The sequence below is a fragment of the Myotis nattereri genome, assembly GCF_964212035.1.
Source record: "Myotis nattereri genome assembly, chromosome: 4".
NCBI lineage: Eukaryota > Metazoa > Chordata > Mammalia > Chiroptera > Vespertilionidae > Myotis > Myotis nattereri.
The window spans coordinates 50,711,863-50,733,823 of record NC_138079.1 but is presented as its reverse complement, the minus strand read 5'-3'; the positions used below and the strand labels follow the sequence as shown (position 1 = coordinate 50,733,823).

The following is a 21,961-nucleotide window of genomic DNA, read 5'->3' as shown; positions in this document are numbered from 1 at the left end:
CTAGGAGGTGGGAAGTATGGTGTAAGGAAGGGTAGAGAATATAATAAAGGAATAAGAGATTTCAGAGATTGATAAATAACATGATATAAATATAACAGTGATGTGAAATTGTAGGAGAGGGGGCTCTTCAGGGAGGCTCCTCTGGGGTGATAATATGTGAGCTAAGTGTGAGTGAGGGATGGATGAATGAATATATATGAACGAGCAAAACACTGGTGCACAACTTTCCAGGCTTAGGATTAACTGAACCCAGGACCCAGGACAAGAAGGAGGTGGCAGGTTTAAGGAACTGAAAAGTGACCATTGTGGCTGGTGCTGGGTGAGTAGGGAGAGATGGTAGGAGATGAGATGAGAGTAGGCAAGGATGGTCCTCAAGGGTCTGCTGGATGGAGTCAGAAGTTCCTTTTTTATCTGCAATAGGAAGTCCCTGAAGGGTTAGTTAGGGTTTTTTAGGTGGAACAATGGCTTTAGTTGATTTCGTCTGTAAAAGGTCTGCTCTGATGCTGAAACCATAACAGATTAAAAACTATGGGCAACTAGTTGGGAGGCTACTTGCCATAGAAGACAGATGGCTTAAATAAGCATAACAACAGTAAAGATTGATAGAAGGGGACACAACTGGGATATAGTCTAGAAGCAGAGAGAGGAAATGCATTTAATTCCCAAACATGGTTAACTCTGCATAATGTAAAAGGAAATCTATCCTGAAAAGTTTTAGAAATATGCAAAAGTGAGAATATGTACTCAGAGCATGACTTTCATTTAACTTTGATTTCTGTCTTCCAGAAAGGGCTAAGGCATAAATGGTAGTGTTGGGGCTTAGAGCTGAGGTCTGGGTTGCTATAGAACAGTGATAGAGAACCTTTTGAGCTCAGCGTGTCAGCATTTTGAAAAACCCTAACTCTGGTGCCGTGTCACATATAGAAATTTTTTGATATTTGCAACCATAGTAAAACAAAGATTTATATTTTTTATATTTATTTTATATATTTAAATGCCATTTAACAAAGAAAAATCAACCAAAAAAAAATGAGTTCGCGTGTCACCTCTGACACGCGTGTCATAGGTTCGCCATCACTGCTATATAATTTTACAGCTTCCACGCCAAAACCCGTACAATAACTCACACATGCCATTTTCTGCAGACAAAATCTGGCCACAAAATTCATTTGGTTGTTGATATGTGACATGTAAATTTAAATTTGGCAATAACATTCACCCTTATAATCAAAACACAGAGCCTAAAACCAAGTCCCTCCCCGTTCCTGGCAGAACACAGAGTATATGTTTCTGGGAGATAGGATCCAAATAGGGCTCTGCCAGAAAGGTGGATCTAGATTGCACTCAACTAGCACGCCTCTAAGAAAGGCCTCTTTGCTTTTAGAACTGTTGCTATTTTGGCCCTCATACACCTTTGGCACAGAATATGATAGAAAAAGAAGAGTCTCTTTGCTCAGGAACTTAAAGCTTATCTAGGCAGACAGGCAACTAAGACCTCTGTTGGTAGAGCAAGCCTCTAAAACTCAAAGGCACAACTTCTTGGGACTTACAGACATCTATGGAAAGGTAAAATCCACCCATAAAATATTTCACAAAAGGAAGCAAGATGCCAGAGAGCTAAAAAAGAGATCAAAGGCAGGTCTACTAACATGATTAGTACAGTAATAATGTTAATTATACCTCAATAAAGCTAAAAAATAAATAAATACATAAAATTGACTGTTGTGATGGATACACAACTCTGTGAGTATACACTAAAAGCCATTGAACTACACACTTTAAATGGGTAAAATGTATGTTGTGTGAATTATATCACAACAAAGTTGTTAAAACACACACACACACACACACACACACACACACACACACAACTATCTGCCAGAAGCCATGCTGTTATGCTCCATGGAAGTGGAGGGAAAAGTCACCATTGAGGGGCTGCAAGGTGTCCTTCAAAGAGGGGTGGAAGGGAGATGAGGGCTTTGGAGTCAAGAGGCTACTTGATATGGGCAAGTAATGTAATCTTTTGGGGTCTCAGATTTCTCATATGTAATAGAGGCAATGATAATAATACTGATTATCTCACAGAGTATTGTAAGGATGGTATGGAATTATGCACATCAGTTGCTTATGGTAATCTTTAGCAGTACTTCGTATTTCATTAAATAATGTCTCTGTGTTTTTAAAATATATGCCTATTTCTCAAATGTATAGACATGCAGAAGTTCACAGCATACACACACACACACACACACACACACACATATATGTACATACACACACATTGTTTTTAAAGATGTTTTATTGATTTTTATAGAGAGAGGAAAGGTGAGGGAGGGAGATAGAAACATGGATGTGAGATCCAAATATGGACCGCTGCCTCCTGCACACCTCCTACCAGGGACTGAGTCAGCAACCCGGGTGTGTGTCCTGACCAGGGAGGGATCAAACTGGAAACCCTTAGTGCATGGAACCACGCCTAACTAACTGAGCCACTCCAGCCAGGGCCTCACACAGTTTTTAAAAACAGGTGGAGGCCCTGATGGGGGAGCTCAGTTGGTTAGAACACAGTCCCAATACGCCTAGGTTTCGGGTTCGATCCCTGGTCGGGACACAGACAAGAATCACCCAATGAATTCATAAATGAGTGGAACAACAAACTGATGTTTCTCTCACTCCTCTCTCCCTAAAACAAAAAAATAAAAATAAAATAGGTACATATAGAGTGTGGCAAAAGTAGCTTTATTGTTATATGGGAAATAACACAATAATCTATAGTAATAAAAGCATAACATGCTAAGTAGACTGCGTAGCCAAATGACCTTCTGGATGTCATTCCAGACGTCCTTCTGGACAAAGTCGCAGTGGCAGAGGCTAAGGCAGAGACGGTTAGGGGTGATCAGGCTGACAGGGGAGCAGTTAGGGGGTGATCAGGCTGGCAAGGGAGCAGTTAGGGGGTGATCAGACCAGCAGGGAAGCAGTGACTGGGCAATCAGGCTGGCAGGGGGGCAGTTAGGGGGCGATCAGGCCAGCAGGGGAGCAGTTAGGGGGGTGATCAAGCTGGCAGGGGAGCAGTTAGAGACGATCAGGCAGGCAGGCAGAGGGGTTAGGGGCGATCAGGCAGGCAGGCAGAGGGGTTAGGGGCAATCAGGCAGGCAGAAGCAGTTAGGAGTGATCAGGCAGGCAGGGGAGCTGTTAGGGGCGATCAGGCAGGCAGGCAGCCAGCAGGCGAGAGGTTAGGAGCCAGCGGTCCCGGATTGTGAGAGGGATGTCCCGGATTGGAGAGAGTGCAGGCCAGGCTGAGGGACCCCCCTCCCTCCCATGCACAAATTTTGTGCACCGGGCCTCTACTAAATAATAATACAGGAATAAATAATGTTTCATGTACTCACAACTGTAAACCTACTTTTATCCTACCCTGTATGTATATATAAATATATATATGTAAATGTATAAACATATACTTTGTATATTTCCAATTATTAAAATTCTAACAATTCAATAAAAGCAATAAAGACACAAACTTAGGAAATATCAAGATTGGGAAAAAAATTCTTATTTGAAAAATAGAAACAAAGCAAAATTAATATAGTGCCTACAGACAGTGCAGACCAACATAAAAACTTTCCTGGGACAGTAAAGCGAGAGAGGTACGGTAACAGGCATGAGAGAACCCACTACTTTGAAAGGGTGGGGCTGGAAAAACTGTTACCTCCCTTGCAGTTGATTTAAGAAAACCTCAAGAACCGAAACCCAGGCTTGGTTCTTCTGAAGGCATTAGGAAGCATTTGACTCAGAGCAGAACCCCAGGGGCCTCTGCCATGTCATGGTCAGCAGGAATCATCCTTGCCCTCCTTGGCCCCTCCTTCCCTAGGCCCCTGTTTCGAGCTTTTTGAACATGATCTGTTATCCTCTCAACAACACTGCAAGGCAGGCATTCTTACTGTTTTTTCCAGTGACTGTTCCCATGCAGCGCAGGGATCGTACCCCAGCTGTCCCTCTAATTCCAAACCCAGGATTCTCTCCCCCACAGTCCACATGACGTAAAGTTCTTTAGAGCTATCATTAAACATTCACAAAAACAATTTTTTTCACATGCTGATTTTTCCCTAGTTAGGAACATCAAAAGGAGTCTTTAAAAAGTCAAGGGTAGTTTATGTTTCTGAGGCTGCAATAAAAGATTCCAAACTGGTATTTTCTGGTAAAGTCTGGATCTGCCTCACAAATTTTCCTGGTAACAAAGCCATGTTGCAAACATGATAATGTCACTGTAGCCTCATTCAGAATATTACTCACTCTTTCTGCTGCTTTGCTGCTTCAGCACTTGGGAAAGTTTGAATTTCCCAGTAGTGTGACCATGGTACTATTTTTGTACCTTCAGTGTCCACTTATTTTCAATTTAGTGTCCACTTATTTTCAATAGTCTATGTTGAACTGAATTCTGAAAGTTTGTTTAAAAAAAGAAGCTGGATTTTATTATTAAAAGATTTTAAGAATGACAAATTTTGATAAAGGAAATGTATACTTAAGAAAGCAAAAATAAAATAACATTATTTCTTCTGAAATTCAATCATTTGTTCAATATTCAAGTTTTACTCCATTTTGAATACTATTATTGCCTTAAGTTCTCAAAGCAAATACTTATGACTATCAAAATATTAATATTTGGGGTGGTAGAAAGGATTATACACTTGATAATCACTAGTTACATATTTATTTCATGATTGATTGCCAAGTTCACATGAAATTCAATAATAATTAAAACCATAAAAATGTACGGTCATCAAAGAAATTTGGATTTAAGAAATGGGGATCAGGGGGGCCGGGAGGACAAGACTAAAAGTCTAATTTCCTCCTACCTATAACATGATTAGGTCAGGCACAATAGCAGGGTGCCACTTGCCTAAGGCATAAAAAAATTTAAAAGCAATAAAAAGTATAAATAAAAATGTGGGCCAAAGAGAAATTTACTAATACCTGAAACCCTTGCAGCAAACTTCTATAGAAAGTTCTCTTTCAAGAAAAGAAAAATACCAATGGAGGGTGGTGGGCGGGAGGTGAGGAGACCTGCCCCCTCGCCCCGGTGGGACTGGAAGTTCCAGGGCCCCACTTCCCTTCAGCTTCTTATGATCAGAGGTGCCAGGTTCCCTCTTCCTGTGCCCCAGTGTCCCCTTCCTCCGCTGCCCAAGTTTTCTCAGGTGTGGTCTGAAACAGCCTCTGCCATCTCCTCCCACTCACTCCGGAACCTTTTATGTCTAATTTTCATCCTCTCTCTCCAGTGACCTAGTTCTTGCCAAAAGGGGGGACTACCTCTCACTGATGCTAAATCCTTCCATTTGCAACCTTTTTTTCTTCCTTGGCCTCGGAAACTTTAACTACACTTTAATTATTTCCTTCTCCTTCCATCCTTCCATTTGAAATCCTTTTTCTCCCTTGGCCTCAGAAACTTTAGCTATGCTTTAATTATTTCCTTCTTATTCCACACGGCACTGTTTTAAACACATAGGTTTTGGAGCCAGACAAACCTGGGTTCGAATCCTTCCGGCCACAATATTTCACCTATCAAGGTCAGGGCCGGTACCTGAAGGTCTCATAGTCCCATTTTTTCCATCTGTGAAACAGGAATGATAGCAGTACTCACCCCATGTAGTTGTTATAAGGAGTAAATAGGACAATACACATAAATTACTTCCATGTCATAAAGCAAGCCCCTAATGACATTAGCTATGGGTATTCTATAATCACAGGTTCTCTACACCACTTGTCTTAACGAACCACGTTTACAGTGTCAGGACCTTCATGGTTATGTAACTAACATCTAAATCACTAGCTTAAATGTGCTATAGAAACTTTAAATCCCTGATACCCAAAACTGCACGTCTCCCTCTCCACCTATGAAACCTTCTGGCCTTTTCTATTGAACTCAAATGAAAACACAGGTTTCATTCACTTTAAAATCATCTCCCTCTTTTGATGACAGAGTAAATCTCATTAATTCCTGATTTATGAGGCAGCATAGCATTGCGGTTAAAAGGCAAGGACTGAAGCCTGGCTACTTATGGCCAAAACCAGTTCTATCACTACTACGTGACCTGGTACAAGTAACTTAAACTCTTTGTGTCTTGATTTCCTCTTCTGTAAAATAAGTGTAATATCAGTACCTACCTCATCTAATGCTCAGTAACTACTGCATTCATGTTTATTAAGTAAAATTTGCAATGTGGACTTTTTATTGCTTTAAAGAGAGAAGTGAAACTGCAGAAGTTTTATAAAGCAAAACTGGTTAATTCGTCCTTATTCCTTCCTTGGAATTCTCATGACCACAACCTTTGTCGAAGCTAACAACCAGGTGATGATAAAAGCTGCCCTGCCGGCCTCTCTAAACTGATCTCCCTAATTCCCGCCTCTCCTCTAATTCCTTTTTCATTTAATCCCTAATTGCCAGATTAAGCCTTAAAAACACTCTTTTCATACTGTGCCTTTTGGGGCTAACTCCCTCGGTGACTCCCCTGGGTTCTCAGACAATAAGCGGTAACCGCCTGCCCTGGAGTGGGCTCACCCATCTCTCCGTGCACATGGGCAGACGTCACCTAAACAGAACTCCCCAGGTTCACTCTGCTGTCCATGTCTTTATTCTTGTACTTTTTCCTGCCCAGAATGTGCCACATTCTACGTTTTCAAATCTTACACGTCCTTCAACAACCAGCTCAGGTTCCCTAGCTCCGGGGAGCCCCTGCAAGTGGAGGCCCCCACCCGCAGCATATGGAGTGCCACACGGCGCACAGAGAACGAGAGATCGTCATCTGGTTACAGAACACCTGGTTCTTATCCTGAGGTTGCTGTTTTGGACTGTCATTTACATACTTCGCGGTGCTTATCTTGCCTGGTATTTCCCATTGCACAGCCTCAGATTCGATGAAGAGAAAGTGGTTGAGTTCTTGGATGAATGATGGTCCTCACCTGGGATAAGTAGGACTTGCTCAATTTCTTGTTTGTTTTAATTTCATTACTGTAGGATTAAATGGGCATTCATAGTCATGAATGTGATAATATGTAGGCCACATTGATGAGCATATCGACATTAGAGTAAAATAGTTTAATAACTGCAACTTAAATGCATATTCATATCTGTGTGCAGAGTGCTCCTTAGCCATGTTCAACAAATTAATCTTTACATGAAAAAAAAAGAGACAATTAAATACATCTGGTCTTTCTGTACAAAAATAAAAATAAAGGCCTTATGTACTTAATGCCATTAAAGTGGAGCATTCACAGCTCTTTATAAGAAAGGGTGGGAGGCTCATTATACTTTTTTCCTCCGGTTTATTTTATGTCCAAAACAACACTGGGAAGTTCTAAAAAGAGTGAAATGCTGTAAGACCAAAATAAAAGCCTTGTCAGTCCTCTGAGTTGGACGTTACCTCACTTGTCTAAGAACCTTTCCTTTTCTTAGTAACCTGAGGGTGGAGGGAACCTCCCTTCAAAAGGAAAGATAAATGTTTATAAATAATTTCAAAGGCAATGATATTTATGAAAGCAAAATGACTTAGGGTGGTGAATAAAACATAATATACAGATGATATATTACAGAATTGCACACTTGAAAAATGATATAATTTAATTAACTAATGTCACCCAAATAAATTCAATAAAAATAAAATAAAAAATTAATTAATGTCATTTCTTAAATAATTTTATAGTAAGGAAAATAGTTTGACAGTGTGGGTTTAGTAGGAATAACAACAGCGCCAGAGCAGCAGCACAAGGACCAGAGATGCACTTAGTGATGATAGAGTTAACCTACTCTCTTAACAAGCGGGATCTGGAAACCAACCCCACACTTGATTCAGTCTCTGCATCTTAACAAGAGGCCTACCTTGAAGTTTAGGACATACTTTTCTAACACATTTACATCTGCACTAACATGCATATCATCACAAATGTTCTAGTGAATAAAGACCATTTGGGCTGTGCAAGTTCTCAATCCTCAAAGCAAGATCCAATTTTGATTTTTGTATTTATATCATATTTTTCTCTCTTTCTTTAAGTAGCAAAAGCAGAAATAGCCATGGCCAATATGGCTCAGTTGGTTGGGCATTGTCCCATGCACTGAAAGGTTGCTGGTTCAATTCCTGTTCAGGACACATGCCCGGGTTGGAGGCATGCCAGAGGCAGCCAATCGATGCTTCTCTCTCACATCGATGTTTCTCTCTCTCCCTCCCCCTCCTTCCATCGCTCCCTCCCTCCCTCCCTCCCTACCTTCCTACCTCCCTTCCTCTCTCTGTAAAAATAAAATTTAAAAATCTTTAAAACTCTTTTTTAAAAAGAACAGAACTAATAAAGGTTACTCAGGTTAAAAAGTGATTAACTAAAACTTCCAACTAATGACAAGTCATCAAATTAATGAACATTTTATAATTTCCATCTTGCTCTGCTTCAATCCATAAAAAATATGCTTATTGGATACATGTTTTCTAACCTTCCACACAATGACTTTCTTGGGTTGGCAGTCTCAACAAGATAGTGCAAGCTGCAGGAAAAGAAACCAGAAGAGTCAGTATTGGGAGGTCACATGTGGCTTCTGGCTTCAGTCACGTACTGCCAATAATTCTCAGAGTCTCAAAAAATGCTAGATATTCACAGCTAGAATGACATTATCTGCAGATTAAAGCAGAACCCATTGGCGGAGTAGCTAAGCAGGATCCTACCTGGGAAACAAAATGACATGCCAAAATACTGCAGAATGAGGAAACTGCACAAGATACCAACTTGTGCTAAATTCCAGAAAATCGCTCTCTGAATTTTAAGGCAATTCCCTGTCCCTTCTTGAAGTGACAGCCTATGTAGCTGAAACTCCTGCACATCCAGTGGCTACCAGAAATTTCTATTTAAGTATTTCCAATTTCAGATATCCAGTGTCATCTGAAGTCAGATGATGTATAGGCTGGCTGGTACACAAAATCATTTTTACATACACAAATTTGCTCTTCAGTTTCAGGAAATGTGCTTAAGCCATGCAAACAAACAAAAGACAGAGGGAAAGAAAAACCCCACAAATATTCCACCCTGGTTAAGTTTATTAATCAGAGTAAATACAGTTTTATCTTATCATCATGTTTTCGATGAAGAAACTTCTGTTCTTTTTTTAGATTTGGAGAATTGCTTTTCCTGACAGAACCCCCCAGAACTGAAAACCCTGAACTGCAAACTTGTCCTTTGTCCTAGTTGTTTACCAGTCTTATCAGGCACACATGGGTTGGCAATGTGATTCTAAGATAAAAATTCTAAAGTTATAATTAGATGTTTTTCCGAGAAACATCTCCCAATGCCATGAAAATTTGGTTGCTGTTTTTCACTTCATACTTGGAGTGAATGGCCTTATTTCTTGCCACTTAACCATTTTCTCTTAAATAAGTGAGAAATATTAACTTGGCACTGAAAAAAAAGGACATACTTCTAAAGTAAACAATTCTGAAAATACAGAACTTATCTCAAAATTCCGTGACAGTCAATAAACCCGTTTTTCTATAACACACCTCTTGAGGCTTATAATAGCACAAATGTAATGAAAATAATTTCATGCCCCTAAATGTAACTAACTATAAATGATAAATGGTATATTCCAAACCAGTGATGTAAAAGCTTTCTTGTAGTGCTTATAGATTCATTAGTTCAATTCTGAACAAAGAGGATAAAAATAGAAAGGTAGGAAATCACAAATGTGCAGTTACTCTGTTGCAGAAGAATACTCTCTAGACAGTGAAAGAAGTACTGGGAAAACATCTCATATTCTACTGAACTCCATCTTTGCTAGAGAGACCGGTTGTGCAAAAAGAAAATCTTCTACTGCCACCTGCTGGTTAATGAGTCTCAAAGCAGCTAGAATAACAAACACGTTCAAGGAGAACTTTTGATTTTTAAAGCAGGAAAAATCTTTGCATTCTTATCTATATTTATCCATTTATGAATATCTATAGTAAATTTTATATTAAATTATGGACAGATATTAAATATCCTTTCTAGAAGTAGAGAATCACAGCCAGAGCAGCAGTCTCCTGACTTCTCAGCGCCTCACTACTGACTCGCTGAGGCCCGCTCACTGCATTGAAAGAAAGTCAGAGACGACCCATTCCCATGCTTCCCTTTACCACAAAAGCCATTCAACTTAGTCCTAGGTCAGCAATAAAGATGTGAAACCAAATGGTCTTGGCAGACCTGTCTGCAGAGAATTCACAACTCAAATGTTAGGTCAGCTCGAGAAGTTTCACGCTCTCGGCCAAAAAAAAAAAAAAAAAAAAAAAAATCACAGGCCAAATATATATTTTGGGAGACTTCTCTAGAGGGAACTTAAAATCTAACGATGTCAGCATAACCCTGACGGAGAATCCCAAACGAGAGATCAGCGGCTGAAACTAGATGGAATAGCCATGTTGGTAAGAAAGATTCTGTAATTGGAGATATAAACATATTAAAATTCTGAAAGGGTGGGCTCAAGTTCCTGCTTCATTTCTTTTTCTGAAGAGTTTAAAAATTTTACAAAGCCTTTGCTAAAAGGTTTTAAGGACAACAATTATTCTCTTTCATTTAGAAGGTATTTTTAAAATCAAAGTAGTTAAGTATACTGTTTTGAGAAAACAGTACTTTTCTATCAACAATACACCAATTCTCCCTGCCAAAAATAAACTATGAAGATTCTTTTTAATGTATCTCATAAGTCATAAGTTATAGGAATTTTCATGCCACACCGTTTCATCTATTTTAAAAAGATATTAAAAAACTTGGATTTGACTAACCATTTTCTCCAAAATTTATACAAAGTGCAATGTGAATTAGAAAGCAATGTCCCAACATATAAATCCTGAGTTTTTCTTTCATTTCTCTAGACATGAGCAAATTTGTCTGCTAGGACACTGAAGAATCATCTGTAATTCTATGGTTCTATAATTAAGACTTGTACAAATTCAGCTGCCAAAAAATCATCAGAGTGGGTGGTGAATACAGCCAAGTAAACGCTAATTATGGAAGGCGGGTTTTCTAAGATGTTACAAGAAGCAAAGGCAAGATCAGACAACTAAGATAGTCACTACGGCAATATAAACAGTCTTGTCAAATTCAATGTAAGCCCCACTTTGGTAACAGCTGTTACCTCCCATAGTTCATAGGTACTTAAAAAAAAAAAAAAACAACCACAATCTGGGATCCTCTGCTTGGAATCCAGCACTTAATTTGTCCCAAAAAATAGAGTTATAAAAATTACACATGTCATTTTCACTCCTAGGACAAAAGAAAGAAGGAACTGAAGTCAAATGTCCCAGATAATTTTCCATTTTATATTTCAGCTCCTCCACTAACGTTATTTTTCAAAGTTCTGTTGGAGTTCAATAAAATGCCATTAACATTCTAAAACAGAGTGTGCAGATCATACGTGTAAAGCACAATAAATTTATCTAAATCAAACACATGCATATAACCAGCACCCAATCAAGCACAAACATTTTCTGTACTTCAGACATGCCCCCATTCACCCAGAAAAGAGAACATTTTATTTTATATATTTAAAAATACTACACAGTTCTCTCAATAACATAATAGAGTATATTCTGACTGTCTGGATATGTAATTACAGCCTTAAAGTATAAGTGATTATACCTTTTTGCTTTTACAAACATCTATGCCCATCTCTCCCCTTAGCAACAAGCTGAACCAGTTCTATTAAATTATGGACAGATATTATGTATCCATTTCTAGAAAGGGAGAGTTACAGCCAGAGGGGCACAGTTCCCCAATACCTCCTCTATGAAGGCTTCCTTGACTTTCACAAAAAAAATGACAAGTCCTCATCTATATTCACAGAGTAATTTGCAAATAGTCTATGTTTACACGTTATCACATGGAATTACACTAATTTATGTGTACATCTACTTTCTAGACAGAGTATCTCATGGACAGAAAAGGCATTCAATCTTTTCATCTGCCTTCTGTGCTTTCAGCTGTACGCTTTAAACTGCATGCTAATGAATGACTCGATGTTTTCCACACTATTTCTTCTGCTGCAGACACCTGAACGATTTTTCAAACAGCAATGCTCTACCAAATTGTATTATATAATATTAAATGAAACAAAATATACTATCCAGATATTTTAATTTAGAAGGTATTTTTAAAATCAAAGTAGTTAAGTATGCTTTTTTGAGAAACAGTATACTTAACTACTTTGTAAATATCATCTTAATGCCCTCCATATAAATAAATAATTTGTAAAAGTACATTTTATGCAAACAGACTAAATAACATGCCCTAATTTTAATACGTATACACATTAGTAAGATAAGTAGCATCTATAAGTCGACAATACAATGCTTTGTGATATGCAGCAGCGATTTGCTTGTAAGCGATGATATAATACCTTTCTGTCGACCGTTTTCAGACCTGATGCTATCATTGCCTTTTACCCCTCTCCTTCTCCCACCCTCCTCCACCACAAAATTAAATGAGCGTATTTCGACTCATTTGAGATTATCCTTTACCTGCACATTCATTTCTAGGACTAGAGAAGAAAAAACATGAACATCTCATGAAAGTCAACACTTCCAGAGCTCCTACCTGTGTACCTAAGCTGGCTGCCATCATGTGAGTCAGAAGCTTAGCCGCAAACATGGAATACCTGGCACAGAAGATATGGGAAAGCACAGCCAGGCAGAGACCTGTGGGAACAAAAACGTCCATGTGTGGTTTTATAATCCATGAACAAACAGTAGCGCGGCAAAAAGCTGCGGGGCAGCTAAACACGTAAGGCCTGGAGCCTGCCTATGCTGCATAGCACAGTCTCTCTGGGAACGATTATGTACCAATTTTCATTTACTCCATTCTGATTGGCATATAACGTCTTCACACTTATCAATTAAGCCTAAGGGTAATTTTAATTTTTAAATATCTACATGTTCCTTTCCCTACTAAAAAGAAATCACAAACTAAGGAGATTAATAATTTCATTAGGCATTTGGTGCTCTGTTTTCATTAGACAAGTTTTACTGATTAAGAAAAGAATCATATTCTAATCTAATTTCCTAAGACCAGGTGGCTTGGCTAAATAGATATAATTAGGGAGGTGAATAAGATTTTTAGGCATAAAATTGTGAATAGTACTACCAAAACTCAGGTTTTGTAATCATCTCTTTTTATCTACTAAGAATAGTCATAGAACTACAACAGTGATGATTATGAATTTTAAAATCACCCTTATGTTACTGGGTGTTAAAACTAGGAAAAAATGTGTTCTTTCTCCCTAAGATGACTTTAACCTAAATATCTACATTCGTTAAGTGGGGTGGAGAAAATTATTCTTATTTTATTTTTTAAAAATATATTTGTATTGATTTTTAGAGAGAGAGGAAAGGAGAGGGAAAGAGAGAGAGAAACATCGACGTGAGAGCAAAACATAGATCAGCTGCTTCCCACACGCCTCCTACCGGGGATTGAGCCCCAAACTTGGTCATGTTCCCTGAACAGGAATGGAACTGGCACCCTTTCAGTGCATGGGACAATGCCCAACCAGCCGCACTGACCAGGGCGTATGCTTATTTTCTTTAAGTCTACTGGCATTTGCCTATTTACATTGCTTCATGGGGATGATGAGAACTTCAGCACTAACCCACAAACCTTTTGTCTTGCAATCTGTATAAACTTATTTTAATGCCAGAGTGTATGCATATTTTAAACATATTTCCTGGTTTTTTTTCTTTTAATTCCAATGTCTAGCACATAGTAACTTTTTCACTAAGCCTTTTAGTTCACTCTCATCCTCAGTCGGGTTGTTCTGTCTAACAATTATTCAAACATAAACGTATGCTGCTCTGCCAGGTACTGTGCATGCATTACCTCACTTATCAACGCCTCCTTGACGAACAGGAGGTACTACATTCATTTAACAGGTTATTTTCCCACTGTCTTCTCTGAAGCTATGGAACAAAGTTTTAAAGGAGACCACCTGTTGGCGTAAGTGGCCAGGGCATTTGCAAAATGCCCACATGGGGTCTGGTTTTCTGCATAGAAATGCCTCTCATAACTTCTTTTGGGAAAAGCTTTTAATATGTTTAGATTTAATGGGGTAGATGGGTAGGCAACTTTCCATGTCAGAACTGAGGCTTTGCATTAGTTAAGGTTTTTGGCCTAAAAAGTTGGCTAAGATGTCTGGAGTAATCCATTTTTAGGGTGGCTGCCAGGAGGTGTTCTGGGGCAGGTGTGCAAGTCCTGGGGCTGCCTCCAAAATCCACCCATGCAGGTACACAGTGTATCCAGAAACTGCACAGTCATGTCTGATTTTGCACCTTAATTTAGGTGGTCTAGAAACTACTGAGGCTGATGCTATCAACTCATGAATGCACACTGAGTTTCCTGTGATGATCAAAGCCAGCTTAAACTCGAGTTTTCAGTGAGTATGTGTATGTGTGTCTAATATATTGGCTTAAAAGCAGAGCCTTGCAAGTTTTTTATTTCATTATAGGCCATGTGATCACAAATTTATGCTCTTCTGTAAGTTTATGGTGGTAGATGGTAACAATGGCAGGCAAGGGGATTTAGTGCTGGCCAAGGAAAAATGCACTCCAGCCAACTACTTTAGTCATAGCCGTTGCCCTTTACTTGGTAATATTCCAGTCTACGCCCATTTCATATAAATTTGGTACGGTTCAAATGGACCAGCTCAGGAATATTTAATCAAGTGTATTAAGCTGCAATTAAAATGCTAGCATGACACCTGGTGGCAGTCCAGGATTCAAAGCCAGCGGCAGGAAAACGGGCTTAGATGCTAGATGCTACGGCCTGTACCTACAATGTGTGATGTTATCTAGATGCTCAAGCAGGCGGTGCTCCAGCCCCCACTGGCCTTGGGAAATACACTGAATACCCTCAGTTACCAAGTTTCCAAAGCATTATATGCTGAGTACTTATCTTTTATCTTCTTACTTGATGCTGAATAGCTGTACTAGCACACATGATTTAAATTTACAAGTCAGTTTTTTTAGATTTTTGGTTTAAATTTAAACAATTTTTGGTTTAAATTCCCTTAATATAAACATGTAAATCACAGAGTACAAAATCTTATAACAATAAGTAGATTTTTTAAAAATTAAGTATATAAAATAAATAAAGCATAATATTTCCAGTTATTACACTAAAGGTGTACTCTAAACTGTTTCTAAAAAATTTATTCTTGGCTAATTGAATAATTTTCCATTACTCTTTTTCCTAGCATTATGTAGAGTACAGACTCAGTTGGAAATGGGCACACAGGCCAAAAAGTTTAGTAAGGCTCATCTTAGAAAGATGGAAGACCAAGGCATATAGCTATGACTTTTAAAAATTAGAAACCAGTTTACCAAATTCCAAGAAATTGAAGTAGCGTTATCTCATGAAGCTAAGAAGCTAATTAAAGTAAGGTTATCTCCTGAAGAAAGAGGAAAAAAGTAAACCATAACTGTGCACATTAGTGTGACATAAAATTCACCTCAAACGTGAATAACTTCAGATGCTAATGCTATAATTGTATAACATAACTATTTCAGGGAAGCTAAGCATAATTTGAAATGCACATTGCTATTGGAAGGATAATACCAAAGAAGCTTACTCTGCTCCTCGCAACTCTATTGATGTTGTGCTATCAAAGACAGACAACTGAACTGGAATCATCCTCACTTTGATTCTGAATACAATTTCTATACTTTCCAATTGTAGGAAGACCCTATAACATTCCATAAACCAGTTCAGTTTTACCATGCATACATGAACTGGGTCATGTCTGATGCACTTGTAGGTGTGTCTCCTGTGTTTGAAATGTTTTAAAGCTGAGATTAGAGATGGATATAGACCTCAGATTTGTGTGTGTGTGTGTGTGTGTGTGTGTGTGTGTGTGTGTGTGTGTGTGTGAAGTACTTAACACATTAAACTAAAGCTTTCCTTTGGCTAATGGTTTTATTTACTTCACAGATTACTAAGTGATAAATGCCAACACAAAGCCAATTTTATAATAAGTAACAGGAAGTAATTATCTATAATTGCTAAATAATAAGACAAGTAAGTAAATAAATACAATCTCAAGCCCTTTCAAACATGCTTATTATTTTGTTCAAGGTTTATTTAACTGCAAGAATATTCTAATTGTGCCTTTTATAGTTTACAAGCTAAGATTCTGATAGTTTTATTTTTCAGAAAAAAAAATACTCTGTAACTTTACTAGATGCCATCCACCCATTTTAAATTATTTTTTAAAAATAAGATATATTTTCTAAAATTCCACATCAAATTCTTCCAAAAATCTCAGAACTATGAAACAGAATTGGAACAGATATATTGTGATCTATCCTGACTTAAATACAGAGGTTTGATTCCTATCTAATTATATGTTACTACATTTCATGAAAAGAGCTAGTCAGATTACTTCCAAATTCAGAGAGATCTTCAGTGTGACCTGACCTAAATTATTGAAAATGTGTGTAAGATATATATAATTCTCTTCTCTACTTCCTGGGGGGGTGGGGGTGGGGGTAGAGGGGGCATTTGAGAGATGGACATTCATCCTCCCCTGAAGCTGAGACAAACAGACAATTTGAAAAACCTCATAAGCACATAGCCTAAGACAGATAACATAAGCTCACGGTATCGATAAATACAGTATAGTACTGTAAATTTGTTTTCTCTACCTTATGACTTTTTTCCTCTAGCTTACTTTATTTTAAGAATATAGTATATGATACATACACACAAAATATATTTTAATCGACCACATAATCAGTGAGGCTTTTGCTCTACCGTAGGCTATTAATACTAAGTTTTGGGGAAGTCAAAACTTATACATGGATTTTTCACTCACGGGGTGGGAGGAGAGGGGTCAGCATCCCTAATGCCCACATTGTTCAAGGGTCAGCTGTACTTTCAAATATGATTTCAAGTCAAAAGTGATAGAAGTAGATGATATTTAGGTGACGATTCTCAAATATATGAGCAAATCTATATTTGCTAGAGTAAGCTGCGAAAAATATGTATTTATTAATTCTTTCAGGAAACATTCTCTTTCATTTTTAAATCTCTTTGCTTTGATGTTCAGTATTTAGAACCAGCGAGGGAGTTTTGTGGGTCGCAGCAGCACTTGGATTTATCTCTCTATTGAAACATCTAAAATAACATCTAGATTTACTTCAGCATTTTACCCTTTGGTATTATTTCATCATCTATGAAATTTCTATTCATATTACAGTGAAGTGTGATGTCTCCATCTGGCTTTGGAACTGTGGGGACCCAGAAGAATCTATTAAGCAAGAAATATCACCCTTATGAGAGATGTTATTGAGAATAAGAGATTATTAAAACTCCCAACCATATACTCAACGCAGCAAATGAGAATAATTCTATAGTTATTCTAAGTTAAGTTATAAGTAAACAGTTTGACAGACATTAACGCATTTAAAAAGTTCCTACTCCTGTCAGAAATGAAGCCTAAATGTGGAAGGTGAAAAATTATTTTTTAAAACAGAGCATATTTAGAGCTCCTGGGCTGTAGAATACAAATCAACCAAAGGGGTAGTTTTTGTTTTTAAATAAAATGTAAACTGCTTTGTATGTATGATCTCACACAACCCTGACATTCTAATACAGAACCTGCCTCTAAATTATAAGACTCTGAACTACATATATTTTTCCTATTATATCACTTCTCTCCCACACTGTATATACATTGCTCATGAGCTGGAACTGTGCCTTGTTCTTTCCTATATCCTCACTACAAAGTTGGCCCTCCACAAATATCCACTGAATGAATTAATGAGGAACTTTATTTTCTCCCAGTGCTAATGAATTACAGTCTATTTGCATCTTGTACATATAAAATGACTACGGGAAAACAGACTCATCCTCATACGTATTTTAAATTATTGACACAAAATATTGCAACTGACCTGCAATGCATATAAATCCAGAGGAGAAAAAGGCTTCATTGTATGAAGACAGGCTGTCGGTCTGGGCGTAGACAGCATACACAGACATGTATGAACAGGCACATTCTACGTAGTCTGAAGTATCCTCAACCACTTTGCAAAACTGACTGTCAGACAACCAGCTAGGGCAAAAAGACAACTGTCACTTTCTTCCTTATTAATATTGAGGTCTTCAGGCGGCTTTTAAAGAAAAAGTTACTGAACTTAAGTCTTCTTGACTCCAGACTTAAGCAGACCACGGTTTCAAGAAGAACACTGGAGGGAACATCTTGTCTGTGACATGACACAACATATCCCACAAGCAGCCCAAATACTATCCAAGCCTTCCAAAGCATTAAGATACTGAAAAAGCTGGTCCTCTCAACAGAGCAGGAGCACCCAAGGTTTTCTCTATCTTGCAAAAATCCTAAAAGATTGGCACAGCCATTATAATGTGTAGTGTTCACCCTTCCTTATTTTTCATAATTCCTAGTAATTTGAACCACGCAAATTACTTACATGCTTTTCTAAAATTCCTTAATCTTTTTTGGAGTTTGCAGCCAGTTATAATACATAAATGTTTTCCAGGGTTCTTTTAAGTATAGAGGGTGTCTATAAGGTCTGGCTGATTCAGCACAAGACAACTATGCTATGTTATGAGCATTCCTCAGTGACTACTGGTTGACACTCTTGATTACTTTTTTAAGGACACACAATTTGTAAACCCAACTGCAGGTTCAACCTTGAAACATTCATTAGTCATTATATATTGAGGATCACAAAGTACCTATGTATTAGGTTTAAGATCTGTCATCAGACATTAGGAATGTCAACTGATAATTTTTTTTTCCAAAGAAAGAAAGAGACTAACCAGAATTTTGGTGTTTAGAGGACAGTTGGCCAATTACCCAACTAAGCTATTAAACCTATTAAGAACTTTAGTTTATGTGGCTGAAAGTCAGTAACAAACAACTTTTTACCCATTGGCATTATTTTATCACTCTATGAAATTTCTATTAATATTTAAGTAAAATATGATGTCTCCATCTGGTTTGGGAACTATGTGGACCTAGAAGAATCTATTAAGAGTTGTCATCCTTATGAAAAATGTTATTAACACATTATATGTGGGAAACGTGTTTACACGTTTTACGTATTTATACGTTCTACCAGTGTAGTATAGCGCGGGACACGTATTAATACGTTTTTTATAGACTAGCGGTAGAATGCGGGTAATGTATAAATACGTAAACTAAAGTTATCGTAATTTTACTGAACGTTGCCATTTGCGCAAAAAATTAGCAAAAATGGCCCGCGCCACCTGTTAGCGCACGATAAAACTACCCGCAAACAATGTGTTAAGAATAAGAAATTATTGGGAGCTGGGGATTCTAGGAACCTGTATTTTTTAGCCACTCCTCCAGCAAATCTGATGCATCTTCTCAGTGGACCCATTGTGTTTGCAAATAATGAGGAGATACAAAGATGAATCAGATCTGAAATCTGCCTGGAAATATTTAGAGGATATAAAATTATGCATTCAATGTTAAAAAGTAATATAGGCCACAATACATGTAGAGTATGTATGACTATATCATGCATCTAAATGATATCTTGTCAAGACTGCTAACCAAGGAAATGGAGCAAAAATTTTCAATGGAAGATTTGAGAAAGAAAGGAAAGATTAAGTGCTTTACTCTAGTTATATGCCCTCTGTCCTCTCTAAACACACACACACACACACCACCACCACCACCACCCTCGCTTTACCTACCAGATTTGAATTGATCTCCAGGGTCCAAACCTAGTGACTGATTAGTACCCTAGACTACGGGGCATTGACTGGGCTCCGAGTGACAGAACTGCTCAGAAACTTGAGGCCTTGGGCCCAGGAGATTCACAGAAAGCATCATTTTCCTCTTCCCACTCCTGTGCATGGCTTTAATCCCAAAATGTACTCCAGCCCTATGTCAACTAGAATTACAAATCCCTGCTAATTCCTCTAAGCATAGAGTATCAGCTCCAGAACCTCAAGCCCAGATGGAAGGGGCAAAAAGAATTTCCTTTCCTGCCCAATAAATTAACCAGGAACCACAGGAAAGTTATCCGAATTGAGCTAAATTCATGCTAAATCCCATGAAAACACTAGTCATCAAGAAGTTAATATTGTATTGAACACATATTTAAATTGTTTGGCTACATTTGCCACCTGCACAATGCTAGACCCTTTCCTATGCTTCTTTGTCTTATTTCGTGTAGAGGTTATTCTTGTCCAGAGTCCACTGATGCTCAGTGAGAAAAAAAATGGGCTCAATGGTACTGGACTGTAGAAGGACCAAATTCTGATTTTAAACAATTACTAATAAGTACCTTGCAGCAGCCTGATTCCAAAGGAGACATAGTGAGGTTTTGGGAACAATTCTAGGCTCGGCAGCATAAATCCTGTAGAGAACCTCACTGTTGTCAGTCAGGGGCTGCGAACTCTGACCTTTCACACTCAAAGATAATACCTATAACATAAAAAAAAAGCAAACAGAAAATGATTTAATGATGTTTTCAAGTGAATGTCATGACTGAATCTCCCATTCTGAACTTCGCTTCATTTTTCAGTCCCTTTACTCACTGCCACTATTTATATAGGGAGCTGCCTTAGGAACGCAGGACATCGCCCGGGCTTTCCATCGCAAACATTCTGCCTCCACTTCAGTTACTGAGCTGTCTTCAGCTGACAACACTGTGACTATAACTGCTGAACTTCATCACGAGGGGGATATATAAGATAATATTAGTAAAAGCTGTATTTTTTCACTGTCCCTCTATTATTATATAGTTTGCTCAATAAAACATGAAGAGAATATTTCCAGCTGTTTTTAAGGCAAAACTCTTGACAAATAGTTCATAAAGATGGGCCATGTTTCATAATTAGCTCACCATGTGTAGCACTTCCCACAAATCTGATCCAGCTAATGCATTCTGGGGAGTGTGGCTGCTACGCAAAAGTCAGAGCCCAACCATAATTCTTTATAATGATAGATTACCTTATTTTTCAGGGCAGGGAGGCTGTTTCCACTTATAAACCACTGCTGGCTGCTGTACTCTGTAAACTGGACAGATTCGCACGTACTTTTCCCAGACATGATTTCTGCATCCGGGACATCTAATAACCTTTCTGGAATTCGAATATAATCTCCTTCCTTCCCTTCAAACTTGTGCCCATTGATTTGCTGGGGATACCAATGAAGAGCCAGTATTGACAAATATGGGCAGCTGTCGAGGATGGTTTTGCTTCTACAACAGAAAAGCAAAGGGTGTGCTGAAGTGGCATGCGTTTTATATATTTTTTGTATTTGTTCTATATATCCCCTTTTATTTGTTAAAATGCATTACACCAGGGCTCTGTTCTTGGTGTATAACCAGGACACTACCAACCCAGAGCAGTAGAGAGAAGGTGCTTTCAGTTCTTTTATGGGTTTTTTTCACAGAAATTTCTGCATCCCTTTGCCTGATTCCCCTTATGACCTAACGCATGGATTTTTGAAGCTGTTTCATGGATATCAGATACCATCTGTGGCTGTAAAATGGACTTTTCAGTGTCGGTTAAATCAGCACTGGGGGAACAGGTTGAAGGAAAGGCACATCACTAAGGAAATGCTCTGTTTTACTTAAGAGTGTCGTACACTTTATATATCCGTAGCTATGTTTTCATCAAGCGTTCCCTACCCCTTTCTAACTGCTAATGTGACTAGGTAACTGGTAGGGAAAATAGCCCTGAACAGTGATCTTTACCCATTTAACAATACTGCTTTGAACATCCCTTAGGCATAAGATACTGTGCTCAGTGAAATTGCTTCCAAACCTCAGTGTGTGTTAAAAGCAGTTGAAAGCTTGTTTAAAAATATAGATTTCTAGATAACATCCCAGACTTACTAAATCAGGACCCTTACCTACTAAATCAGGATCCTTACCTAGGGAGGGAGCTGGGATCTTAGGACTCTATT

The 21,961-nt window shown here is 38.2% G+C and overlaps 1 protein-coding gene across 1 annotated transcript in view; it reads right to left on the bottom strand.

Moving 5' to 3' along the window:
- The window catches only part of ADGRV1 (adhesion G protein-coupled receptor V1), a 459,909-nt gene that overhangs the window by 242,197 nt on the left and 195,751 nt on the right, over window positions 1-21,961 (bottom strand). The window contains exons 80-83 of the mRNA XM_081090113.1: window positions 21,002-21,251; window positions 20,334-20,473; window positions 17,946-18,106; window positions 12,601-12,701 (exon numbers count right to left, since the gene is read on the bottom strand). Of these exons, the coding sequence (XP_080946239.1) occupies window positions 12,601-12,701; window positions 17,946-18,106; window positions 20,334-20,473; window positions 21,002-21,251 (652 nt within the window). The remainder of the gene's footprint in view (window positions 1-12,600; window positions 12,702-17,945; window positions 18,107-20,333; window positions 20,474-21,001; window positions 21,252-21,961) is intronic.